The sequence below is a fragment of the Chiloscyllium punctatum genome, chromosome 12, assembly GCF_047496795.1.
Source record: "Chiloscyllium punctatum isolate Juve2018m chromosome 12, sChiPun1.3, whole genome shotgun sequence".
In the NCBI taxonomy this organism is placed as follows: Eukaryota; Metazoa; Chordata; class Chondrichthyes; order Orectolobiformes; family Hemiscylliidae; genus Chiloscyllium; species Chiloscyllium punctatum.
The window spans coordinates 13078234-13100099 of record NC_092750.1 but is presented as its reverse complement, the minus strand read 5'-3'; the positions used below and the strand labels follow the sequence as shown (position 1 = coordinate 13100099).

Here is a 21866-nt window from a genome sequence, read left to right as displayed (position 1 = left end):
CATCTGGTCGACATTCATGGAAGAGGTGGCTCCGAGGAGAGGGGGAGGTAGATGTTGTTGGGGTATGGGGGTGGGTACAGGTGAAGGGAGAGATCACCTCTGCTTGCTGTCCCCCAAGTGGCACTCTAGGCTAAATCCAGCAGTGTTTTATTTGAAAGCAGAGTTAGACTATAATCCAACACTACTGTTCAGGCAGACTGATGGATCTTACTGCATTGTACACTCTCCAACAAGCATTTACCTGGCTCCCAACAACTGAAACATACTGCAAGACCCAAAATCATAGTAATCATAGAATTGCTACAGTGCGGAAAAAGGCCATGTGGCCCAACAAGTCCACACCGACCCTCCGAAGAGCATCCCACCCAGACCCATTCCCCCACCCTGTGTTTCCCCTGACTAATGCACCTAACCTAGCATTCCTGAACATTATGGGCAATTTTAGCATGGCCAATTCACCTAACCTGCACATCCTTCAACTGTGGGAAACCGGAGCACTCAGAGGAAACCCACGCAGATACAGGGAGAATGTACAAACTTCACAGAGACAGTCACCTGAGGTGGAAATCAAACCCAGGTCCCTGGCACTGTGAGGCAGCAGTGCTAACCACTGAGCCACCATGCTGCCCTATATGGTGAGATCTGGGGTTCCATCAGCTGGAACAAGAGGAGAAATCGCTGGAGAAACTCAGCACGTCTGGCAGCAGCTGTGGACAGAGAAAGCAGAGTTAACATTTTGGGTCCAGTGACCCTTCTTCAGAACTGATGGTAACTCGAAAAAGGTACTGAAGAAAGAGTGGTGTGAGTGGGGGAGGGGTAAACAGTAGGTGGAGATGGAGACCACACAGAGAGAAGAACACAGTTGGACAGACAAAGGAGTGGGTATAGGTCTGCCCGGGAGAATGAATAGCTACTAATGGGGATTCTTATTGGCTGATGATGGACTGCTTGTGGTAACAGCCCATGTGATGACAGCAAGATAGAGGAACTGAGGGAATGGATTAGAGTCTTTACAGGAAGCAAGTGTGAGGACATATAGTCAAGGTGACTGTGGGATTCAGTGGGTTTGTAGTACCTGTACTTCACTCAATCTAGCCTACTGCATTCGCTGTCCACAATGTGATCCCCTCCACATTACAGAAATTAAGCGTAGACTGGGAGGACTGTTTCGCAGAACACCTACGTTCTGTCCGCAACCCTGAACTTCCTGTTGCCTGCCACTTTAACACAGCACCCTGTCCCCTGGCCAACATCTCTGTCTCAGGCTCGTTGCAATGCTCCAGTGAAACTCAGTGCAAGCTAGAAGAACAGTACTCATCTTTTGGGAACTCTACAGCCTTCAAGACTCAATGTAGAGTTCAATAACTTTGGGGTTTGAACACCACCTTCCATGTCCCAGGTTCAATTCCAGCCTGTGTGGAGTGTACACATTCTCCCCGTGTCTGCGTGGGTTTCCTCCGGGTGCTCTGGTTTCCTCACACTGTCCAAAAATGTTCAGGTCAGGTGAATTGGCCATGCTAAATTGCCCGTACTGTTAGGTGCATTAGTCAGAGGGAAATGGGTCTGGGTGGGTTACTGTTCAGAGGGTCAGTGTGGACTTGTTAGGTCGAAGGGCCTGTTTCCACACTGTACAGAATCTAATCTGGAATTCCCTGTACAGTTCTGGTTACCATATTCTTTTGGGCAGCAGAGTGGCACAGTGGTTAGCACTACTGCCTCACAGCACCAGAGAACTGGGTTCAAATCCTGCCACAGGCAACTGTCTGTGTGGAATTTGCACATTCTCCCCGTGTCTGCGTGGGTTTCCTCTGGGTGCTCCAGTTTCCTCCCATAGTCCAAAGATGTGCAGGTTAGGTGAATTGGGCATGCTAAATTACCCATAGTGTTAGGTGAAGGGGTAAATGTAGGGGAATGGGTCTGGGTGGGTTGCTCTTCGGAGGGTCGGTGTGGACTTGTTGGGCCAAAGGGCCTGTTTCCACACTGTAAGTAATCTAATCTAATCTTACCCCAACCACCACACACCAGGTCTTGTCATCACATGGGCCACTGTCAAACAACCCACTGTCAGCCACTAACAGTCCTCATTAGCAGTTATTGATTCTCCCAGGCTGACCTATACCTACTCCTTTGTCTTCCTGAAAGTTGATCTCTCTCTGTCTCACTGGGCACCATCACTACCTATTGTTTACTTAACCCCCTCCCTCCCCAACCTCACCTTCAGCATATATACCATCAATTTCCCAGTGACAAACAGTTCCGAGGAAGGGTCACTGGACCCGAAATGTTAACGCTGATTTCTCTCCACAGATACTGCCAGACCTGCTGAGCTTTTCCAGCAATTTTCACGTCTGATTTCCAGCATCTGCAGTTTTTTTTTGTTACTGTTCCATTAGCTGGGTCTGAGTGGGCTGCTCTTCAGTAAGGGTCAGCGTGGACTTGATGGGCCAAATGGCCTCCTTCCTCAGTATAGGGGATTCTATAAATATGCTACTGAAATGCAGGCAGCTGTTGTTTTAACCCTCTTCATTTCCATTGACATTCTAAAAAATCCCTGAGTTTCAATAAAGAGCGAATAGAGTCACGGAGTCATAGAGATGTACAGCACAGAAACAGACCCTTCAGTCCAACCCGTCCATGCCGACCAGATATTCCAACCCAATCTAGTCCCACCTGCCAGCACCCGGCCCATATCCCTCCAAACCCTTCCTATTCATATACCCATCCAGATGCCTTTAAAATGTTGCAATTGTACCAGCCTCCACCACTTCCTCTGGCAGCTCATTCCACACATGTACCACCCTCTGTGTGAAAAAGTTGCCCCTTAGGTCTCTTTTATATCTTTCCGCTCTCACCCTAAACCTATGCCCTCTAGTTCTGGACTCCCCCACCACAGGGAAAAGACCTTGTCTATTTACCCTATCCATGCCCCTCATGATTTTATAAACCTCTATGAGGTCACCCCTCAGCCTCCAACGCTCCAGGGAAAAGAGCCCCAGCCCGTTCAGCCTCTCCCTATAGCTCAAATCCTCCAACCCTTGGAACTATAGACCGGTGAGCTTGACGTCGGTGGTAGGCAAGTTGTTGGAAGGAATCCTGAGGGATAGGATGTACATGTATTTGGAAAGGCAAGGACTGATTCGGAATAGTCAACATGACTTTGTGCATGGGAAAACATGTTTCACAAACTTGATTGAGTTTTTTGAAGAAATAACAAAGAAGATTGTTGAGGACAGAGCAGTAGATGTGATCTATATGGACTTCAGTAAGGCGTTCGACAAGGTTCCCCATGGGACACTGATTAGCAAGGTTGGATCTCATGGAATACAGGGAGAACTAGCCATTTGGATACAGAACTGGCTCAAAGGTAGAAGACAGAGGGTGGTGGTGGAGGGTTGTTTTTCAGACTGGAGGCCTGTGACCAGTGGAGTGCACAAGGATCAGTGCTAGACCCTCTCCTTTTGGATGCTTTGGATGCGAGCATAAGAGGCACAGTTAGTAAGTTTGCAGATGACACCAAAATTGGAGGTGTAGTGGACAGCAAAGAGGGTTACCTCAGATTACAACAGGATCTGGACCAGATGGGCCAATGGGCTGAGAAGTGGCAGATAGAGTTTAATTCAGATAAATGCGAGGTACTGCATTTTGGGAAAGCAAGTCTTAGCAGGACTTATACACTTAATGGTAAGGTCATAGGGAGTGTTGCTGAACAAAGAGACCTTGGAGTGCAGGTTCATAGCTCCTTGAAAGTGGAGTCGCAGGTAGATAGGAGAGTGAAGAAGGCGTTTGGTATGTTTTCCTTTATTGGTCAGAGTACTGAGTACAGGGGTTGGGGCGTCATGTTGCGGCTGTACAGGGGATTGGTTAGGCCACTGTTGGAATATTGCGTGCAATTCTGGTCTCCTTCCTATCGGAAAGATGTTGTGAAACTTGAAAGTGTTCAGAAAAGATTTACAAGGACGTTGCCAGGGTTGGAGGATCTGAGCTACAGGGAGAGGCTGAACAGGCTGGAGCTGTTTTCCCTGGAGCATTGGATGCTGAGGGATGACCTTATAGAGGTTTACAAAATTATGAAGGGCATGGATAGGATAAATAGACAAAGTCTTTTCCCCGGGGTCGGGGAGTACAGAACTATAGGGCATAGGTTTAGTGTGAGAGGGGAAAAGTATAAAAGAGACCTATGAGGCAACTTTTTCACCCAGAGGGTGGTACGTGTATGGAATGAGCTGCCAGAGGATGTGGTGGAGGCTGGTACAATTGCAGCATTTAAGAGGCATTTGAATGGGTATATGAATAGGAAGGGTTTGGAGGGATATGGGCCGAGTGCTGGCAGGTGGGACTAGATTGGGTAGGGATATCTGGTCGGCTTGGACGGGTTTGACCGAAGGGTCTATTTCCATGCTGTACATCTCTATGACTCCGTGACATCCTTGTAAATCTTTTCTGAAGCCTTGTAAATCTGTTCTTAAAAGGCATTGGAGCCCAAATAGACCACACAGGTTCTCAAGCCATTCGGTCAAGTCAGGGCTGTTCATCTCTGTCTACCCTGTTTTGCCGCCTGATCCCCATTATCCTCTGAATCTCCAACTCACTGCACAAATGCGTCCGATGCGGCTGTAGATTGCTCGGACTTTGCCCTCTGACTCCATGGCCTTCTCCGTGAAGAAAAAGTAAACCTTGTCGTTGTCACGATCCACGTTGTCTGGAATGAGGTGAGCGGCCACAAACTTGGGGTCTGCAGGAAGAGGAGGAATACCCTGAGATAGTGCCAGGGGTTTAGGGATGTGAGGAAGGACCCTTCCACATAGCGAGTAACAACGATCAGTACCCACTGCCTATGAGGCTGGTGGAAGCTGAGATGATGCATTCAAAGGGAATTGGAGGGGCACTTGAGGGGAATAAATTTGCAGAGCATTCCTCATGTGTTTATCCAGGTTCTCCTTGAAGGCAGCAATTTGTTCACCTTGATTATTCCATGGGGCAGCAAGATGTACATTCCAACCACTCTATATGTAACACAATAAATTACTCAATGTGTAACAAACCCTCTAAATAACATATTTTGCTCATATTGTTGAAAAAAAATACATATTTTCAAAGATTTTCAACTTGTACTCATCAGGACAAATGCAAGAATGCCAAATTTCAAAGAGTGCAACAATTTACACCACATTCAAATGGAGAGTTGATTATTTGTGTGATGAGGCTGTCACTTTAAAATGGTTACTTTGTCCTTGGTTTTTTTGAAGAGAGGTCGTAAAGGCAGAGGTGCTGAAGTGTCTAGTTTAACACTAGAAGAGGAGTGGCCTGTTCTCCCAGTTCAGGTTTTTTTCTGGTTTGTTTTAGCTGTAGCAGTCACAAGATGTGAGTGCCCAGGGGAGTTGCAAGCTTCAGTAAAGAATTCCTCTGACTTTCTTCTGAAATCTCTCTCTGGATGTTGTTCCCTCCTGCCAGTAAGAATCTGTATTTGAATTTACCTTTTTGCCAAGGGGTGTGTTTATGGGATGTTACTGGATTGAACAGTTAGTTAGTTAAGTTGCTGTATTGGGTTGGTTAAGTTTTCCAATAGTTAAGTGATTCTAAATTCTGGTTTCTTTTGTTTGTGTTTCAACTGTAGCGTTTAAATAAATTCTGTTTTGCGTAAAGCTGAATGGTTTGACCAGCTGCATCACACCTGGAAAACCCATTTCATATCTGCCTTTAAAATAAGAAAATGTTAGGGTCTAGGCTACCTTCTTAAAATATTTTGGGGGTGGGGTGGGGTTCTGTCCTGGTGCACAACAGTTGCAAGTTGAATCTGATTGGTCTGAAACATTTCTATGAGCATGCATCAGGGGAACTGTTGTCCCCAATGCTTTCGTTTAATTCAAAAAAAGCCTGGAAATGTACTTTTTTCCCTGCAAAATATGACTTTTTCATTCATTCACCAGATGTGGGCATCGCTGACTCGGCAGCATTTATTGCCCATCCCTATATCCCAGAGGACAGTCAAGAGTCACCTACATTGCTGTGGGTCCAGAGTCACATGTAGGCCAGACCAGGTAAGGACATTAATGAAACAAATGGATTTTGCTAACAATTGGAAATGGTTTCATGGTTGAACCTGGGTTTTCAGAGCCTCTGGATTAACAGCCCATTGATAATAAGACCAGGCCATTGGCTCCCATAACATTCCTCAGCATTAATATATCCAGATTCTACCAAACATTAGATGAGTGACATTACGAGCCCAACTGATAATCTTAAATTGGTTGTTGTGCAATTCTAGGCACACTTGTGATTGTTCAGCAAGTGTCATTCAATCGCGGAATCACATCTAACATTGTTATGTTGAGAGCTTCTCAAACATGGATGGGTTAAGTACAGTTAGTACTCTTCCTATTGTCAACAGCCAAAGTGATGAGCTGTTTGACACTAAATACCATATAGCATCTTATGGAAATGTTTCAACCAATCAGCACCCTTTTTGGATGCGGTATAAATTGATGCTCTGTTTGAAATTTGACGTTCTTGTATTTGTCCTGATGAATACAAGGTGAAACGCTTTGAAAACATGCACTTGGCTTATTGTTGAAATGGCCACTGATGATCGTCACTGTTTACCTTGTAACATGCGCTGGTCGAGTTCCGTCCTCATGGCTGAGCGAGATCCCAGGCTGCGGAATATGACAGGGTCCCTCCCTAAGAAATCGGCTGTCAGTCCGGAGTACAGCTCCTCACCTGTGGCATGGAGACGCACATAGAGTCAAATAATGTGACTGTTTCCTCTACACCTGACTGCATGGCAGACAGACCTTCCTAGCTACTGCCCAAGCCCTCTCAATTCAAGCCACTATTGTCCAGTTTCATATCATATTTTAGCTTTCCTTTGTATCCTCACTCCTGCATTTGCTGGACTCTGTGGACTCCTATTTTTTAAAAAAATGACATTAAAAATTCTCACTAAATAAAAACCGCAAGAACTGCAGATGCTGGCAATCAGAAAGAAAACATAAGTTGCTGGAATAGCTCAGCAGGTCTGGCAGCATCTGGGGAGAGAACGTTAACTTTGATTTCTCTCCCCAGATGCTGTCAGACCTGCTGAGCTTTTTCAGTAATTTCTGTTTTGGTTTGTAAAAAAGTCTTATCCTTGTTTTCAAATCCTTCATTGCCTCCCCCTCTCTCTGCAGTGTACCCCAACCCCACAACTGTCCAAGATTTCCGCACTCCTCTAACTCTTGGTCCCCCATGGTTTTAAATGACAATCTTACCTTTACCTGTTGAGACCTTAAGCTCTGAAATTCCCTCCCAGATCTCTCTGTTTCCCTCTGCTCTTCTATGTTCCTCCACACAGTCTACTTAGTGTCATAGTCATACAGTCATAGAGATATACAGCACAGAAACAGACCCTTCGGTCCAACTCATCCATGCCGACCAGATATCCCAACCCAATCTAGTCCCATTTGCCAGCACTTGGCCCATATCCCTCTAAACCCTTCCTGTTCATATACCATTCCAGAAACCTTTTCATCATTAATGAGAATCTGCAACGATACCCATTTATGTGCTCAGTGTCAAACCTTGTTCAATCTTGCCTGTGCGCAGCCGTATAAAGGCAAATTGTTGTTACTATATAGTACTCAGGTATTGGCTAAATGAGCTCAGGGAGGCACCATAGAAACAATATGATGAAGATGAATGGATCAGGGGGCTTGAATATCCAACTTTCCAATGTCTTCCTTGTTTGACTTAATTTGACTTAATGAAGGTATTAACTAGTGGAATGTGCTCATCATAAGTCAGTGGGTGGTGGAACCATTTTCCAAACAAACATTTTCCCACTCCTCATGGACGAGTTGGACCAAAGGGTCTGTTTCTGTGCTGTATGACTCTATGGGTCTGTTAGGAGAAATTGATGACTGCAGATGCTGGAGATCAGAGCCAAAAAGTGTGGTGCTGGAAAAACGCAGAAAATGTGCAAACTTCACATAGACAGTCGCCCAAGGATGGAATTGAACCCAATTCCCTGGCGCCAGGAGGCAGCAGCCCTAACCACTGAGCCACCATACCACCCAAAAGGAGCAAAAAACATCAAAGCAGTTAGTCCCTCAGGCCCAGATCAGAATAGCCTTCACTATGTCTGAGATTACTGAACTGAGAGCAGCTTTGAAGGGGGCCATCATATTTTCTGACAATAGAGTCATAGACAAAAAGTGTGGCACTGGAAAAGCACAGCTGGTCAGGCAGCATCCGAGGCGCAGGAGAGTCGACATTGTGAGCATAAGTTCTTCATTAGGAAGCTCTTCACCACTTCATCAGCTTCGGTCCTGATGAAGATCTGATGCTCAAAGTGTCGACTCTCCTGCTCCTCGGATGCTGCCTGACCGGCTGTGCTTTTCCAGTGCCACACTTTTTGTCTATGACTCTATTGTCAGAAAATATGATGGCCCCCTTCAAAGCTGCTCTCAGTTCAGTAATCTCAGACATAATGAAGGCTATTCTGATCTGGGCCTGAGGGACTAACTGCTTTGATGTTTTTTGCTCCTTTTGGGTGGTATGGTGGCTCAGTGGTTAGGGCTGCTGCCTCCTGGCGTCAGGGAATTGGGTTCAATTCCATCCTCGGGCGACTGTCTATGTGAAGTTTGCACATTTTCCCCGTGTCTGCGTGGATTTCATCCCACAGTCCAAAGACGTGCAGGTTAGGTGGATTGGCTGAGCCAAATAGTGCCCAAGGACGTGAATTAGCCAGGAATGCAGGGATAGGGTCAGTGTGGACTCAAAGGGGCAAAACGGCCTGCTTTCAATCTGTATGATCTCCATTTGTTAATCAGTAAAGCACAGGGTTAAGTTCCAATCCTATCACATAGGGGAGGTGGTGACCTAGTGATATTATTACAGATTATTAATTCAGAGACCCAGGGTAATGTTCTGGGGACTCGGGTTCCCAGAAATATGAGTTAAATGATGATCATCTGCACCGACTTTCGAAGAGCATCTCATCCAGACCCAGTCTCCTGCCTGCCCTCATCCCTGTAACCCTGCACTTACCTTGGCTAATCTACCCTGCCTGCATATCTAGGGGTGGACACAGTGGATAAGTGGTTAGCACTGCTGCCTCATAGTGCCAGGGTCATGGGTTCAATTCCTTGGGCAATTGTCTGTGGGTTTTGCATATTCTCCCAGTGTTTGCATGGGTTTCCTCCCACAGTCCAAAGATGCGCAGGCTATATTAGGTGGGCCATGGGGAATGTAGGGTTACAGATTTGGGAGTGGGTCTGGGTGGGCTGCTCTTTGGCTGGTCAATGTGGACTCAATGAGCCAAATGGCCTGCTTCCACACTGCTGGGATTCTATGATTCCCTGGACGCTGCTGCACAATTTAGCATGGCCAATCCACCTAATCTGCACATCTTTGGACAGCAGTGTGGTTGACTCTTAAGTGCCCCTCTGGGTGGTAAGGGATGGGGAATAAATGTTGGCCTAGCCAGAGAATTAATGTTTTAAAACTGCACTGTGAGAAAAACTAATTTCATATCACAAATGGGTAAGTTCAGTGCTGCAGATCTGTGGGTTGGGAAGATTAGAGAGTGAAGACTCGTCTGCATAAGTTACTGGAGTGACAATACCTCCCACTGACTCTGCTGAACCCTGTTCATTTGGTCACGCGCTTTCTGCCCCTCAACTCAGAAAGGCCTCACCTTTTGTGAGTCTCAATTCCTTCAGAATTCCAGGCCGAGGGAATGGAAGCATCGGGAGGAATGGTGCTTCCCATACGGAACGTCATGGGCTTTGAGACAACCAAGGGTTTTAGCTGGATGGAGGGATCAGCAGGGGGGTGAAAGGTCAAGGGGGGAGCAGGGAGGAGTCAAATCCATGTCAGGCCTGAGTGAGAGAAGCGTGATGAGGTCCCATTGCAATCGTTGGGAATGCAGTAGCATTAGGGCAGGTTGCTGTCTCCTCACATTGTCACAATGTTTTGTCATTCAGGAATACAGCACTAATGAGGCATGACTGTACTTTACTCGTATCTGGGGTCAACACATTGCTAACGGAGACACATGGAATGTACTAGCTTGCTGCTAATAATATGGTGATATACTGCACCCCACCAGGGCAACATGGGACTGAAGGGAAAAGGTGTTTCCGACCTCAGTGACAGATTGTTTGGGCCATTTTTTTTAGTTAATTTAGGGCCGCATTAGATACAATGGTTTGACTTTTGGGAACAGCCATTAAACTAGCCGGTGAGAAGCACGGTCTCTCTGTTCAACTATTAAAACCATCTTAATATCTCCCTGGTGCAGGTCTTTCTAAGAGTGATTCATTGACAGGATTAAAACTGTGGACTGCTTGTCAAACTATGAGCTAGGAAAAGACAGATTGGCACAAGGGCGTTGCTGATCTTAGACAGGAAGATATGTAACTCAGGGAATTATATGACATGAACAGCATAATCTCAAAAAAGAACTGCTGAAGAGGAAATATTGGGATTCCTTTAAAAGGGAATTCTGATTATTGGAGCGTCTTTGATAAAGTACACTTAGAAGATTACTGAAGAGAGACTTCGCTGAAGATAAGAACAGAAATTGCTTGAGAAACTGCAGGCTTGGCAGAGAGAGAAACAGTGTTTACATTTTAAGTCTGATGTGACTCTTCTTCAGAACTGAAAAGGGCTGGAAAATGGTTGCATTTATCCTGTTGAGGAGAAGCGAATGGAACAGATTGCTCTTTCCCACTCAACCTATTGGTCGGCCAATCCTAATCAGTGGTAAGACCCAATCAATGGTAACGTTAGCATGTTAATAGTTGGAGATTCAGTGACAATAATGTTGCTCAATGTCAAAGGGAGATGATGGGATTCTCTCTTGCTCGAGACTGTTATGCCCGCTAATGTAGCTATGATCTGAACCTGCAACCTGACCAATTTTCAGGACCCGAAAAGCAACAATAACAATGATTTATGGTAATCAGTCGATCTTATAGCATGGCTCATTTAAATCTGCCAGACATGATGTACATTCATACGTTCTCAATATCAGGATCTTGTTAAAGTTGTTTACTTTGGAAATTGAAAATTGCTTACCAATGAAAGTGCTCGCAAAAGGTCGGTTTGGGTCATGTGGACATTTGCCACGGCCATTTTGTATGCTGTTCACCTCCATCCTGAAAGCATGCTTGAAAGAAAACACAAACAGAGAGTGCGATAATTTCTAGCCTGGTTAATGGTGCCACGCAGCTGCAGAGTAATAATTCACAGCACGTATAAACGTTTGTTCATTCCCCTGGCCTTCACTGTGGGCTTAACCATCCCTGAAGTCTACGTTGAACATGCTGGTGTTAGTATCAAGGTTAGGGTTGGTTATTTTGGATGACTGGTTTGCGACGCACAGTGAAGCCAACAGCATGGGTTCAATTCCTACACTAGCTGGGGCTACCATGAAGAATTCTCCTCATCAATATCTCCCCTCACCTGAGGTGTGGTGACCCTCAGGTTAAACCACCACCAGTCGTCTCTCTCAAATGAGAGACCAGTGCTATGGTTCAGGAGGACTATGGCGACTTTTAGAATCAGTGCAGTGTCATGATTCACAGTAAGGCTGTGGTGGAAGACCTGAATCCTAGTTTTATACAAGTGAAGTATTGAAGGAAATCTGAAACAAACACACTTTTTACTTCTAACTCTGCTGTGTTTGCTGCTTGAATACAAGGTAAAACTGGGATTCAAAGGTAGAGATTGCTGGTGAAACTCAGCAGTTCCTGGCACCCTCTGTGGAGGGAAAGCAGAGTTAATACTTCAAGTACAGTCTGACTTTACAGAGCTGAAAAATGTTGGAAAATCATTAACTCTACTTGTCCCTCCAGAGATGCTGCCAGGTCTGCTGAGTCTCACCAGCAATCTCTAACTTTGAATCCCAGGTTTAAATTCCATTCAAGCAGCAGATACAACAGGATTAGAAGTAAAAGGTGATGTTCAGTAAAGCTGCATGTCTGACTAAGATCACTGAACAAGCAACGGGATATGGGTGTTTAAACATTGGACTCCAGTTGGCTAAACCCATCGGAGTTAGTTCTTCAGAAGGAAGATCACACCCTGGGTCTAGACATGTCCGAGGGGTAAAATAGCATTCAGTCTGACTACACCCTTCCCCTTGTATTTGAACTTATTGTTCCCTTCTGTAGGTCACTCAAAGTTAACAGTTGTACAATACACAAGGTCCTCGCCAGTAGATGCAATCATGACAAAAATATTCATGTCAACTCGAGACGAATTCTCATCAGATATCCTGGTTTATAGCCTGCGAGCTTTATGGTATGATAAAGCAGTCAGCAGGTCCAGGTTATAGACAGCATTACTATATCTCCCCTCTTCAGGTGCCAGCACGAAAGGTTTCCTGTCTGAAATCCCTGCAGTCAGGTATTCAGATTGCAAAACTGTACTTTGGATAACTGGACCAGAATCTAATAGACTTGTCCACACTCTCTTCTGAGGAGTTGCATCTTAACTCCCAGCAGATTATCTCCACCTGCTCTGTGACTCTGTAACTCTTTCTAAAATGCTACAAAGGTTACCCGTCTCCCATCAGGGACATCCCTGACACAGTCTGAGTTGGCAATCTATGACCTTAAAAAGACATCTGGTAGGAAATGCTAGAACAACAGTGACAGCTTGAATTTATGTAGCACCTTTGAGGAGGTTTCACCGGAGCAGTTATCAGACTGAGATTAACATTGTATCAAGGATTGACTGGTAAAAGGATATGTCTGAAGATGTCTCTTAAATGTGGAATGGCGATGTAAAGAGGGGGAGCATAGGCTTTGGGAGCAGGAGTTGGCCATTCAGCCCTTTGTGTCTATTCCACTATTCAATAAGATTATGTGTGATCAGTTTGTAGTCTCCATTTCAGTTTCCATCTGTCTCACATAACCTGTCTCCCTTGCTCATCAAAATCTAAATGAGCTTTAAATAAATTCAATGACCTAATGTCTACCTTTGAAAAAAGAATGTTCACCTGTGAGAGAAAAAAAAATTCCCCTCATCTCAATCTGAAACTGTGTCCCCTAATTCCAGTCTCAGCCACAAGAGGACACATCCTCCCTTGTATCTAACCTGTCGAATTCCGTCAGGACCTCATATATTTCAATAAGATCAGCTCCCAGTTTTCTGAACTCCAACGAGTCCATTCCCAGCCTGTTGAATCTTCCTCCGTTATCCCAGGAGTGAATTGAGTGAACTGTTTCCCCTTAATGACATCTTCATTTCAAAGAAGGAGACCAAAATTGTAAGCACATAGCAGATGTGGTCTCTATGTACAACTGTAGCAAAGAATTCCTGCTTTTCATAGAATCCCTACAGTGTGGGAGCAGGCCATTTGGCCCATTAATTCCATATCATCCCTCCCAGACCCAGGCCCCTACTCTATCCCTGCATTTCCCATGACTAATCCACCTAGGTTACACATCTTTGAACTGTGGGAGGAAACCAGAGCACTCAAAGAAAACCCCCGCAGACATAGGGAGAACGTGCAAACTCCAAACAGACAGTTACCCAAGGCTGGAATCGAACCGGGGGCCCTAACGTCATAAGGCAGCAATGCTGACCATTGAGCCACCATCTCCCCACACCATGCCCCAACATTTCATTCGGCTTCCTTGTCACTTGCTGAACATGAATACTAACATTTTATGATTCACGTACCAGGACCCCTCGATCTGATTGCTATTTCCAAGTTCTGCAATCCCTCTCCATTTAAACAAATTACTGTTTGTCTGGTCTTTCTGCAAAGTTTCACATTATACTCTATGGGCCATTTCTTCAACCGCGCACTTAACCGATCCATATCCTTTGTAGATTTATCTCCACTTAAAAGCTTATTTTCCTACTAATCTTAGTGTCATTGGCAAATTGAATTACACATCCAGAAGAGATTTCCAGAATTTAGCAGTAATATCCTGCACGTTTCCCATCTGGATGCACATCGTTCCCGTGAAATGTGTGCACATTGTTGGTAAAGTCAACTTGCCTGTATCTTTTCACAGTATTTAAATGCTTCGAGAGAAGCAATCACTGCAAGGTTAGCATTAGATGCCCATCACTCATTTCCCTTACAACTGAGGGACTTGCTATAGCCATTTCTGAGAGTAATTACAAGTCAACCACAGTGCTGTGGATCTGGAGTTACGTGGGTAAAAATGGCAGATTTCCTTCCCTGAAGGGCATTAATGAACCAGATAGCTTTTTGGGCTAACGATTAAGGTTATCTCTTCATTCTAAACAGTCCAGATTTATTAATTCATTCTAAATCCTGCCATCTACCATGGCAGGATTTGAACCCATGCCCTCCAACAACAGTACCATTGTACTGTCCTTGTTGGCTCAGAGTACGCACAAGGTGAGAGAAGAGCTACTACTGGTGCCATTACACACTGAAGATCAGCTCTTCCACAAGCATGCTATAACTGGGAAAAAGCCAATGGTTCAGCCAGCATCTGGACCTGTGATGTGTCTCCATACACACAGCTCTGCTTTCAGTCTCGCTGGCTGACTGGGGTAAAGATATTTCTCACCACCCAAGGGAGAAACTGTAACCTTCTCCAGATATAAACCACTGGCCTCTCGACAATGTTCCCCTTTTGCCTTTTCACCTCTATTAGATTTCAAAAGCTGGAACTAGACAAAGGACTCGCAAGAGGGTAGCACATGTCCCGCTACTGATTAATTCAGCCTGCCTATGATCTGAGTGATTCCAATGTTTTGAGATCTGGTTCAGCCAAGCCAAACAGAAACAATTCTTTGTGGATGTCTTGAATGAATTATTATCACTGTGCGACTATTTGTTTTCATCATGCAAGTTTAGGAATCACTGAAAGTGAAGAATACTAATATCTCTCTGTTGTATATAGTGTTTAAGCCCCAAGATGCTCAGAGTATCAGGACCAGGTTTTCGCAGAAATTCTCTGCACTTGCCAGAAATAGTTTATCAAGGAGTATAATTTCTGCTGGCTGCTATGTTATCGTGACACAGGAACCATGTAGGAAGGTTTCCGATATTCTGACAATACTTTCATTTTTCTAAGAATAAGGGAGGTGAAAAACTTGGCCAAGACAATTGAAGGTCCAACAACATTCAAGAAACTCGATATCATTGAGGACAAAGCAGCCCACTTCACTATCACCTTACCGACTATACTCAGTGTCATTGCCTCTGATTTGCACTAGCAGCTGTGTGGATCATCTACATGATGTACTGCAGTAACACGCCAGGTGTCCATATGCCAAACCTCTGACCTCCATTATCCAAAAGGACAAGGCCAGCAAATACCCAGGAACAACACGAGCTGCAGGTTCCCCATCAAACTGCACACCATCCTGACTTGGAAATACATCGCCATTTGTTCACCAAAATACTGGAACTCCTTCCCTCACTGCACTGTGAATGTACCTGCTCCTCATGGGCTGCAGCCTTCTAAGCAGGGATTCACCATGAGCAGTAGTTTCCTTTACATTTGGGGAAATGAAACGTAGACTGAGTGGCCACTTCACAGAACACCTATGTTCTCTCCTCAAAAGAGTCCCTGAGCTTCCCGTTGCCTGCCACTTCAACACCCCAGCCTGTTCCCTGGCCAACATCTCTGCCTTAGGCCTCTTGCAGTGCTCCAGAAAAGCTTAGTGCAAGCTGGAAAAACAACATCTCATTTTCCACTTGGGAACCCTGCAGCCTTCTAGACTCAATATACTCCAGGCCTTGCCATCACATAGTCTGCCATTAAAAACACAACCCAATGCTAGCCACTGACAGTTCCCATTAACAGCTATTCACCCTCCCAGGCTGATTATTATCCACGTGTTTGTCTATCCAACTGTTCTTTTCTCTCTTTGGGTTCTTTCATTTGCTGAGTACCCCCTCCACCACTCCATCTTCTTCACATGAACTGACATTTTCCTAGCTATCATCAGTTCTGAGGAAGGGTCACTCGATCTGAAATGTTAACTCTGATTTCTCTCCACAGATGCTGCCAGACCTGCTGAACTTTCCCAGCAACTTCTGTTTTTGTGCCTCACCACGAGCATCCTGTTTTATTCATTCATGGGATTTGTGGGAATCACTGGCTATGCCAATTTTCATTGCCCATCCTTCCTTGCCCAGAGTTAATCACTTTGCTGTGGGTCTGGAGTCACATTTGGACCAGATTAGATATAGATAGCAGATTGGTGAAAGTGAAGTACTGCAGATGCTGGAGGTTAGAGTCAAGAGTTTGGTGCTGGAAAAGCACAGCAGGTCAGGCAGCGTCTGAGGAGCAGTAGCAGATTACTTTCCCTAAAGGGTAGTGATAAACCAGATGGGATTTAGGTAACAATAATAGTTACATGGTCACTTTTAGGAGTTTTACTGAATTCAGATTTTGCCATGGAATTTGAACCCAGTGGCCCCAGAGGATTAGTCTGGGACCACCGAGTTACTAGTTTAGCAACATGAGACCCATCCTCCTGTGAAAGAATAAAGAGAAACTTCCCTCTGCAAACGCAAGGTCACAAAGTGAAAGTGATGAGACACAATCTCCTGGCCCAGATATTTACATTTTCATATCTTGATTTTCTAAGTGATTAGCACTAGAAAGCAAAATGACAATGATATGAAAAACAGAAAGGAATAAAGGAAGAAGCAGTTCCACACCATTATTTTTAAAAATTCACTTATGGGATGCATGGTTGCCCGGCCAACATTTATTGCCCATCCCTAGTTGCCCTTGAGAAGGTGGGGGGTGAGCTGCCTTCTTGAACCACTGCAGTCCATGTGCTGTAGGTAGACCTGCAATACTGTTAGGGAGAGAGTTCCAGGGTTTTGACCCAATAACAGTGAATGAATGGCAATGTATTTCCAAGTCAGAACGGTGAATGGCTTGGAAGGGGATTTACAAGCATTGGTATTCCCATATATCTATTGCCCTTGTCCTTCTAGATGGAAGTGGTCATGGGTTTGGAAGGTGCTGTCCAATGCTCTTTGTCCAATCCTGTTTTATTCATTCATGGGATTTGTGGGAATCACTGGCTATGCTGAATTTGTTCAGTGCATCTTGTAGCTAGTACACACTGCTGCTACTGAGTGCTGGTGATGGAAGTGGACTGTTACGCATCTCTCTCAGAATTTCCCAAGTTCTTCACATAAATTAAAGGATGGTATGGCAGTTTATATTCTGCAAAATAGCATGGCACAAACACTCTGCAGTCCTCACTTTCTCCTGGTACAAACAATAGTCAAGATGGGTGGCCAATTATATTTTGGTGTTGCCGGAGAGTGTATATTTGACTGGGTATCCAGAGAAATCCCTGTTCATCTTCTGACAGTATGGTGGGGTCCACAAATGTGGCACTAAGACGCCATGGCAGGCAGTCTAAATGGCTGTTTAGATGACAGCGAGACCAACAGTGTAGCACCCCCTCAGCACTGTGCTGTACTGCCAGCCTAGGTTCAAATTGCAGGATCCAGCTTTCAGACACAGGCCACTGGGTGGCAACCGGACAGCAATGATATTAAAAGGTGAACTCACCTTCTCTATCTTCACAATCACTGTAAGTTTTCGATGGAAAACAAAGTATAAATCAAGCATAATTATTACCTTATGCAAATCAGGGTTCTGTGGGGAAGGTAGGGCACAAAGTGATTCAATTGGACAATTGAACGGTTGGGGTGAATCAAATTGTTTTGATAGATGAGATAGAGAAGAGCAATGGGCTGCAAAAAGAATGTGACATAGCATCTACCTGGTGCAGAAACAGCAGGAACTGAGTCAATGTGGACTGGCACTGCCCTGGGCTCCACGGTAATCCTTGTAGTGTGACTCCCTACCACCACCACCCCCCCACCCCACACCTCTGTTGGGATTGGTTTGAGTTTATGTATAACTTGTTTATTATGCAGAGGTAGATCGAAACACAAACCATTTATTCACATGATTTCAAACATCTGCGAACTTTACAGAAACAAAATCAGAAATTGCTGGGAAAACTCAGCAGGTCTGGCAGCACCTGTGGAGGGAGAAATGTTTCGGGTCCAGCGACCTTTCCTCAGAACTGGGTCCAGCATCAGTGCCTTCACTCTATTTGTAGTCATGACCTGAGGGTCGGATAGCACAGTTGGCTGGATGGCTGTTTAGTGATACAGAGTGATGCCAACACTGTGCTGGTTGAGGTTACCACAAAGGTGCCACCTTGTCAACCTCACCTCTTGCCTGAGATTTGGAGACTGTCAGGTTAACCCACCATCAGTCGTCTTCCTCCAATGAAAGAGCAGCCCTACATTAGGGCTATGGCAGCTTTAGTCATAGCTATGAGAAGCATGTCTCAGCTCTCTTGAGAATTTTGCCTCTGAGAGACAGGAGTCAGTCACTTGACTCAGCTGCTCTCTCCACACATTAAAGGAATCAAGCACCATACAAGGATCAGTGATTAATCAAATACTGCACTGATTGTAGCTCTCTCCCTGGACTGAATGCCCTGCTTAATGATCATAAGGTATGAACAGGACAGTGAGCATTGGACGTTGTCTACATGGACTTTAGTAAAGACTTTGACAAGGTTCCATGTGGTAGACTAGTTAGTAAAGTTACATCACATGGGTTCAGGAACAGCTTGCCAATTGGATATAAAATTGGATTGATGGTAGGAAGCAGAGGATAGTGGTGGAAAGGAGGATACAGAGTGTGGTGGTGGAGGGTAGGAGAGAGAAGGTGGTGATGCAGGATTGGAGGCAGAGGGTGGTGATGAGGAGTTGGAGGCAGAGGGTAGTGATGGAGGGTTGGAGACAGAGAGTGGTGATAGAGGGTAGGAAACAGAGGGTGGTGGAGGGTCGGAGACAGAGGGTGGTGATGGAGGATTGGAGGCAGAGGGTGGTGATGGAAGGTTGGAGACAGAGGGTGGTGATGGAGCGTTGGAGACAGAGGGTGGTGATGGAGGATAGGAGACAGAGGGTGGTGGAGGGTCGGAGACAGAGGGTGGTGATGGAGGATTGGAGACAGAGGGTGGTGATGGAGGGTAGAAGACAGAGGGTGGTGATGGAGGGTTGGAGACAGAGGGTGGTGATGGAGGGTAGAAGACAGAGGGTGGTGATGGAGGGTTGGAGACAGAAGGTGATGATGGAGGGTAGAAGACAGAGGGTGGTGATGGAAGGTTGGAGATAGAGGGTGGTGGTGGAGGGTCGGAGACAGAGGGTGGTGATGGAGGGTTGGAGATAGAGGGTGGTGATGGAGGGTTGTTGTTTTTGGACTGGGGGCCTGTGACCAGTGATGTTCGACAGGGATTGATGTTGGGTCCACTGCTATTTGTCATTTATATAAACAATATGAATGAGAATTTAAGAGGCATCATTATTAAGTTTGTGGATGACACCAAGATTGGTGCTACAGTGATGCTGAAGAAGGTTATTTAAGATTACAAAGTGATCTTGATCAACTGGGTTGAGGGATGACAGATAAAGCTTACTTACATTTTGGTGAGATGAACAAAGGCAAGGCTTATACAGCTAATGGTAGGGCCCTGGGTAGTGTTGTCAAACAGAGAGACTTAGAGGTTCAGGTACATAGTTCTTTGAAAGCTGTGTTACATGCAGACAGGTTGGTTAAGAAGGCATTTAACGTGCTTGTCTTCATTGCTCAGACCATTGAGTTACAGGTATTGGGATGTCAGAACGTTGATGAAGCCACTATTGGAGGACAGTGTCCACTTCTGATCACTCTGCTATAAGAAGGATATGATTAAATTAGAGAGGGTTCCGAAAAGATTTATCAGGATGTTGAGGCGATTGGAGTGCTTGACTTATTATGCTCGACTTTTTTCACTAGAGCGTAGGAGTTTGAGGGGTGACCTTATAAAGGTTTATAAAATCATGAGGAGCACAGATAAGGTGAACAACAAAGGTCTTTTATCTATGATAGGGGAGTTCAAAACTAGAGGGCATGTTTTTTAAGTGAGAGATGAAAGATTTAAAATGGACCAGAGGGGTAACTTTTTCACAAAGGGTGTGGCTCGTGTGTGGAATGAACTGTCAGAGGAAGTGGTAGATGTGAGTAGAGTTACGACATTTAAAAGACATTTGGATAGGTACATAAATGGGCAAAGGTTTAGAGGGATATAGGCCAAATGCAGGCAAATGGGAGGAGTTTAGTTTGGGAAACATAGTTGAAATGGATGAGTTGGACCAAAAGATCTGTTTCCATGCTGTAAGATTCTATGACTCTCTAATTCACTTTGTGGAGTTGGTGTTAAGTGCTCCACCTTCCTACTCAGGGACTGCCAACTAAGCAAAGCTAATACTTTTGCTGAGTCCTTTCCAAGTGTGGTGCTTTTCCAGCTGTGTCCAGATGTTTCCCAATTGATTGACTGATCAATGGAGAATGGACAAACATTGATGATCTCATGAATGGCATACAAATATTATATTAATGATGTTACTCACAATAAAATTAAAAGCCTAATACACACACTCATCCTGTCAATATCCATTTATGACCATTAATTATCAGATGTTTAAAAATGATTCCATTATAGGAATTCCCACGAGGTGCTCAAACTGTTTTTAACATCTCCTACAATAGACAAAGTACAGTTGCAGGCTTCATGCCCTCAGGGATAACAGATGCTGTTCTCAATTTCAAACTCCCAAACCTTTGCGTAGTGATTATAAAGAAGGGCTATTACCTCAAACAGTCCATTGAATAGATGATTGATAGATGGAGAGCAGTCACTCTCTGACAATGTTTTGTGTTCAATGAATCAAGACCTCTTTCCTGTGTGAGACAAGCTAATTGAGTTATTAATCATTCTAAGGGCTACATGTAAATCCAAGCCTCTAGAGGGCTCTTCATCCAAACCAAAGTTGTATTCCACTTTTTGAATCCAATTTCTCCATGTCCTTGTGACTTGTTTGTCTCTTCAGCTAGTCTTCAGCTGAACCATGCAGGGTATGAACAAACACTTGGCACTGGCATTGACTCATGGCATAACATCTTCAGCTGCTTCATCAATGACCTTCTCTCCATTGTAAGGTCATAGTGCACATGTTCACCAATGATTGCACAGGGTCCAGCACCATTCATGACTCCTTCAACCCTAATGCAGTCCATGTCCAAATGCAGCAAGATCTGAACAATATCCAGGCTTGAGCTGACAAATAGAAGGACACAGGATTAGAGTGGTGTTGGAAAAGCACAGCTGGTCAGACAACATCCGTGGAGCAGGAAACTCGACGTTTTGGACAAAAGACCTTGATCAAGAATCAGCTTTTGCCCCAAGCATCGATTTTCCTGCCTGCTGTGCTTTTCCAGCACCACTCTAATCTTGACTCTAATCTCCAGCATCTGCAATACCTACTTTCGCCAAATAGAAGGAAACAGTCATGCCAGGCAAATGCCAGGCAATGAGCATCTCCAACAACAGAGAATCTAATCAATGCTCCTTGATATCCAATGGCATTATCATCACTGAATTCTTCACTATCAATATGGTGGACCAGAAACTAAACTGAACCACCAATATAAATACTGTGGCTACAAGAGCAGGTCAGATAGGAATCCGAGAGTCATTGAAGCCTAGCTTCCAAAACCTGTCCTCCCTCTACAAGAATCAAGTCAGGAATGTGATGGAACATTCCTCACTCAGCACCCACAACATTCTAGAAGCTTGACACCACCCAGGACAAAGCAGTCCTCTTGATTGGCATCACATCACCAAGTATCCATTCCCTACATTACCAGTAGCAGCAGCATGTACTACCTACATGCACTGCAGTAACACACCAAGTTTTCTTTGACAGTACCTTCCAAACCCAAGACCATGACTAACCAGAAGCACAAGGGTAGTAGATACATGGCAACACCTCCCCCACCCCAATAAGTTAC

The 21866-nt window shown here is 44.9% G+C and overlaps 1 protein-coding gene across 2 annotated transcripts in view; it reads right to left on the bottom strand.

Moving 5' to 3' along the window:
- Window positions 1-21866, bottom strand: part of sema3bl (sema domain, immunoglobulin domain (Ig), short basic domain, secreted, (semaphorin) 3bl) — a 196309-nt gene that overhangs the window by 43702 nt on the left and 130741 nt on the right. For both annotated transcript variants that reach the window (XM_072581859.1, XM_072581858.1), the window contains exons 5-7: window positions 11059-11149; window positions 6601-6717; window positions 4590-4732 (exon numbers count right to left, since the gene is read on the bottom strand). In XM_072581859.1, the coding sequence (XP_072437960.1) occupies window positions 4590-4732; window positions 6601-6717; window positions 11059-11149 (351 nt within the window). The remainder of the gene's footprint in view (window positions 1-4589; window positions 4733-6600; window positions 6718-11058; window positions 11150-21866) is intronic.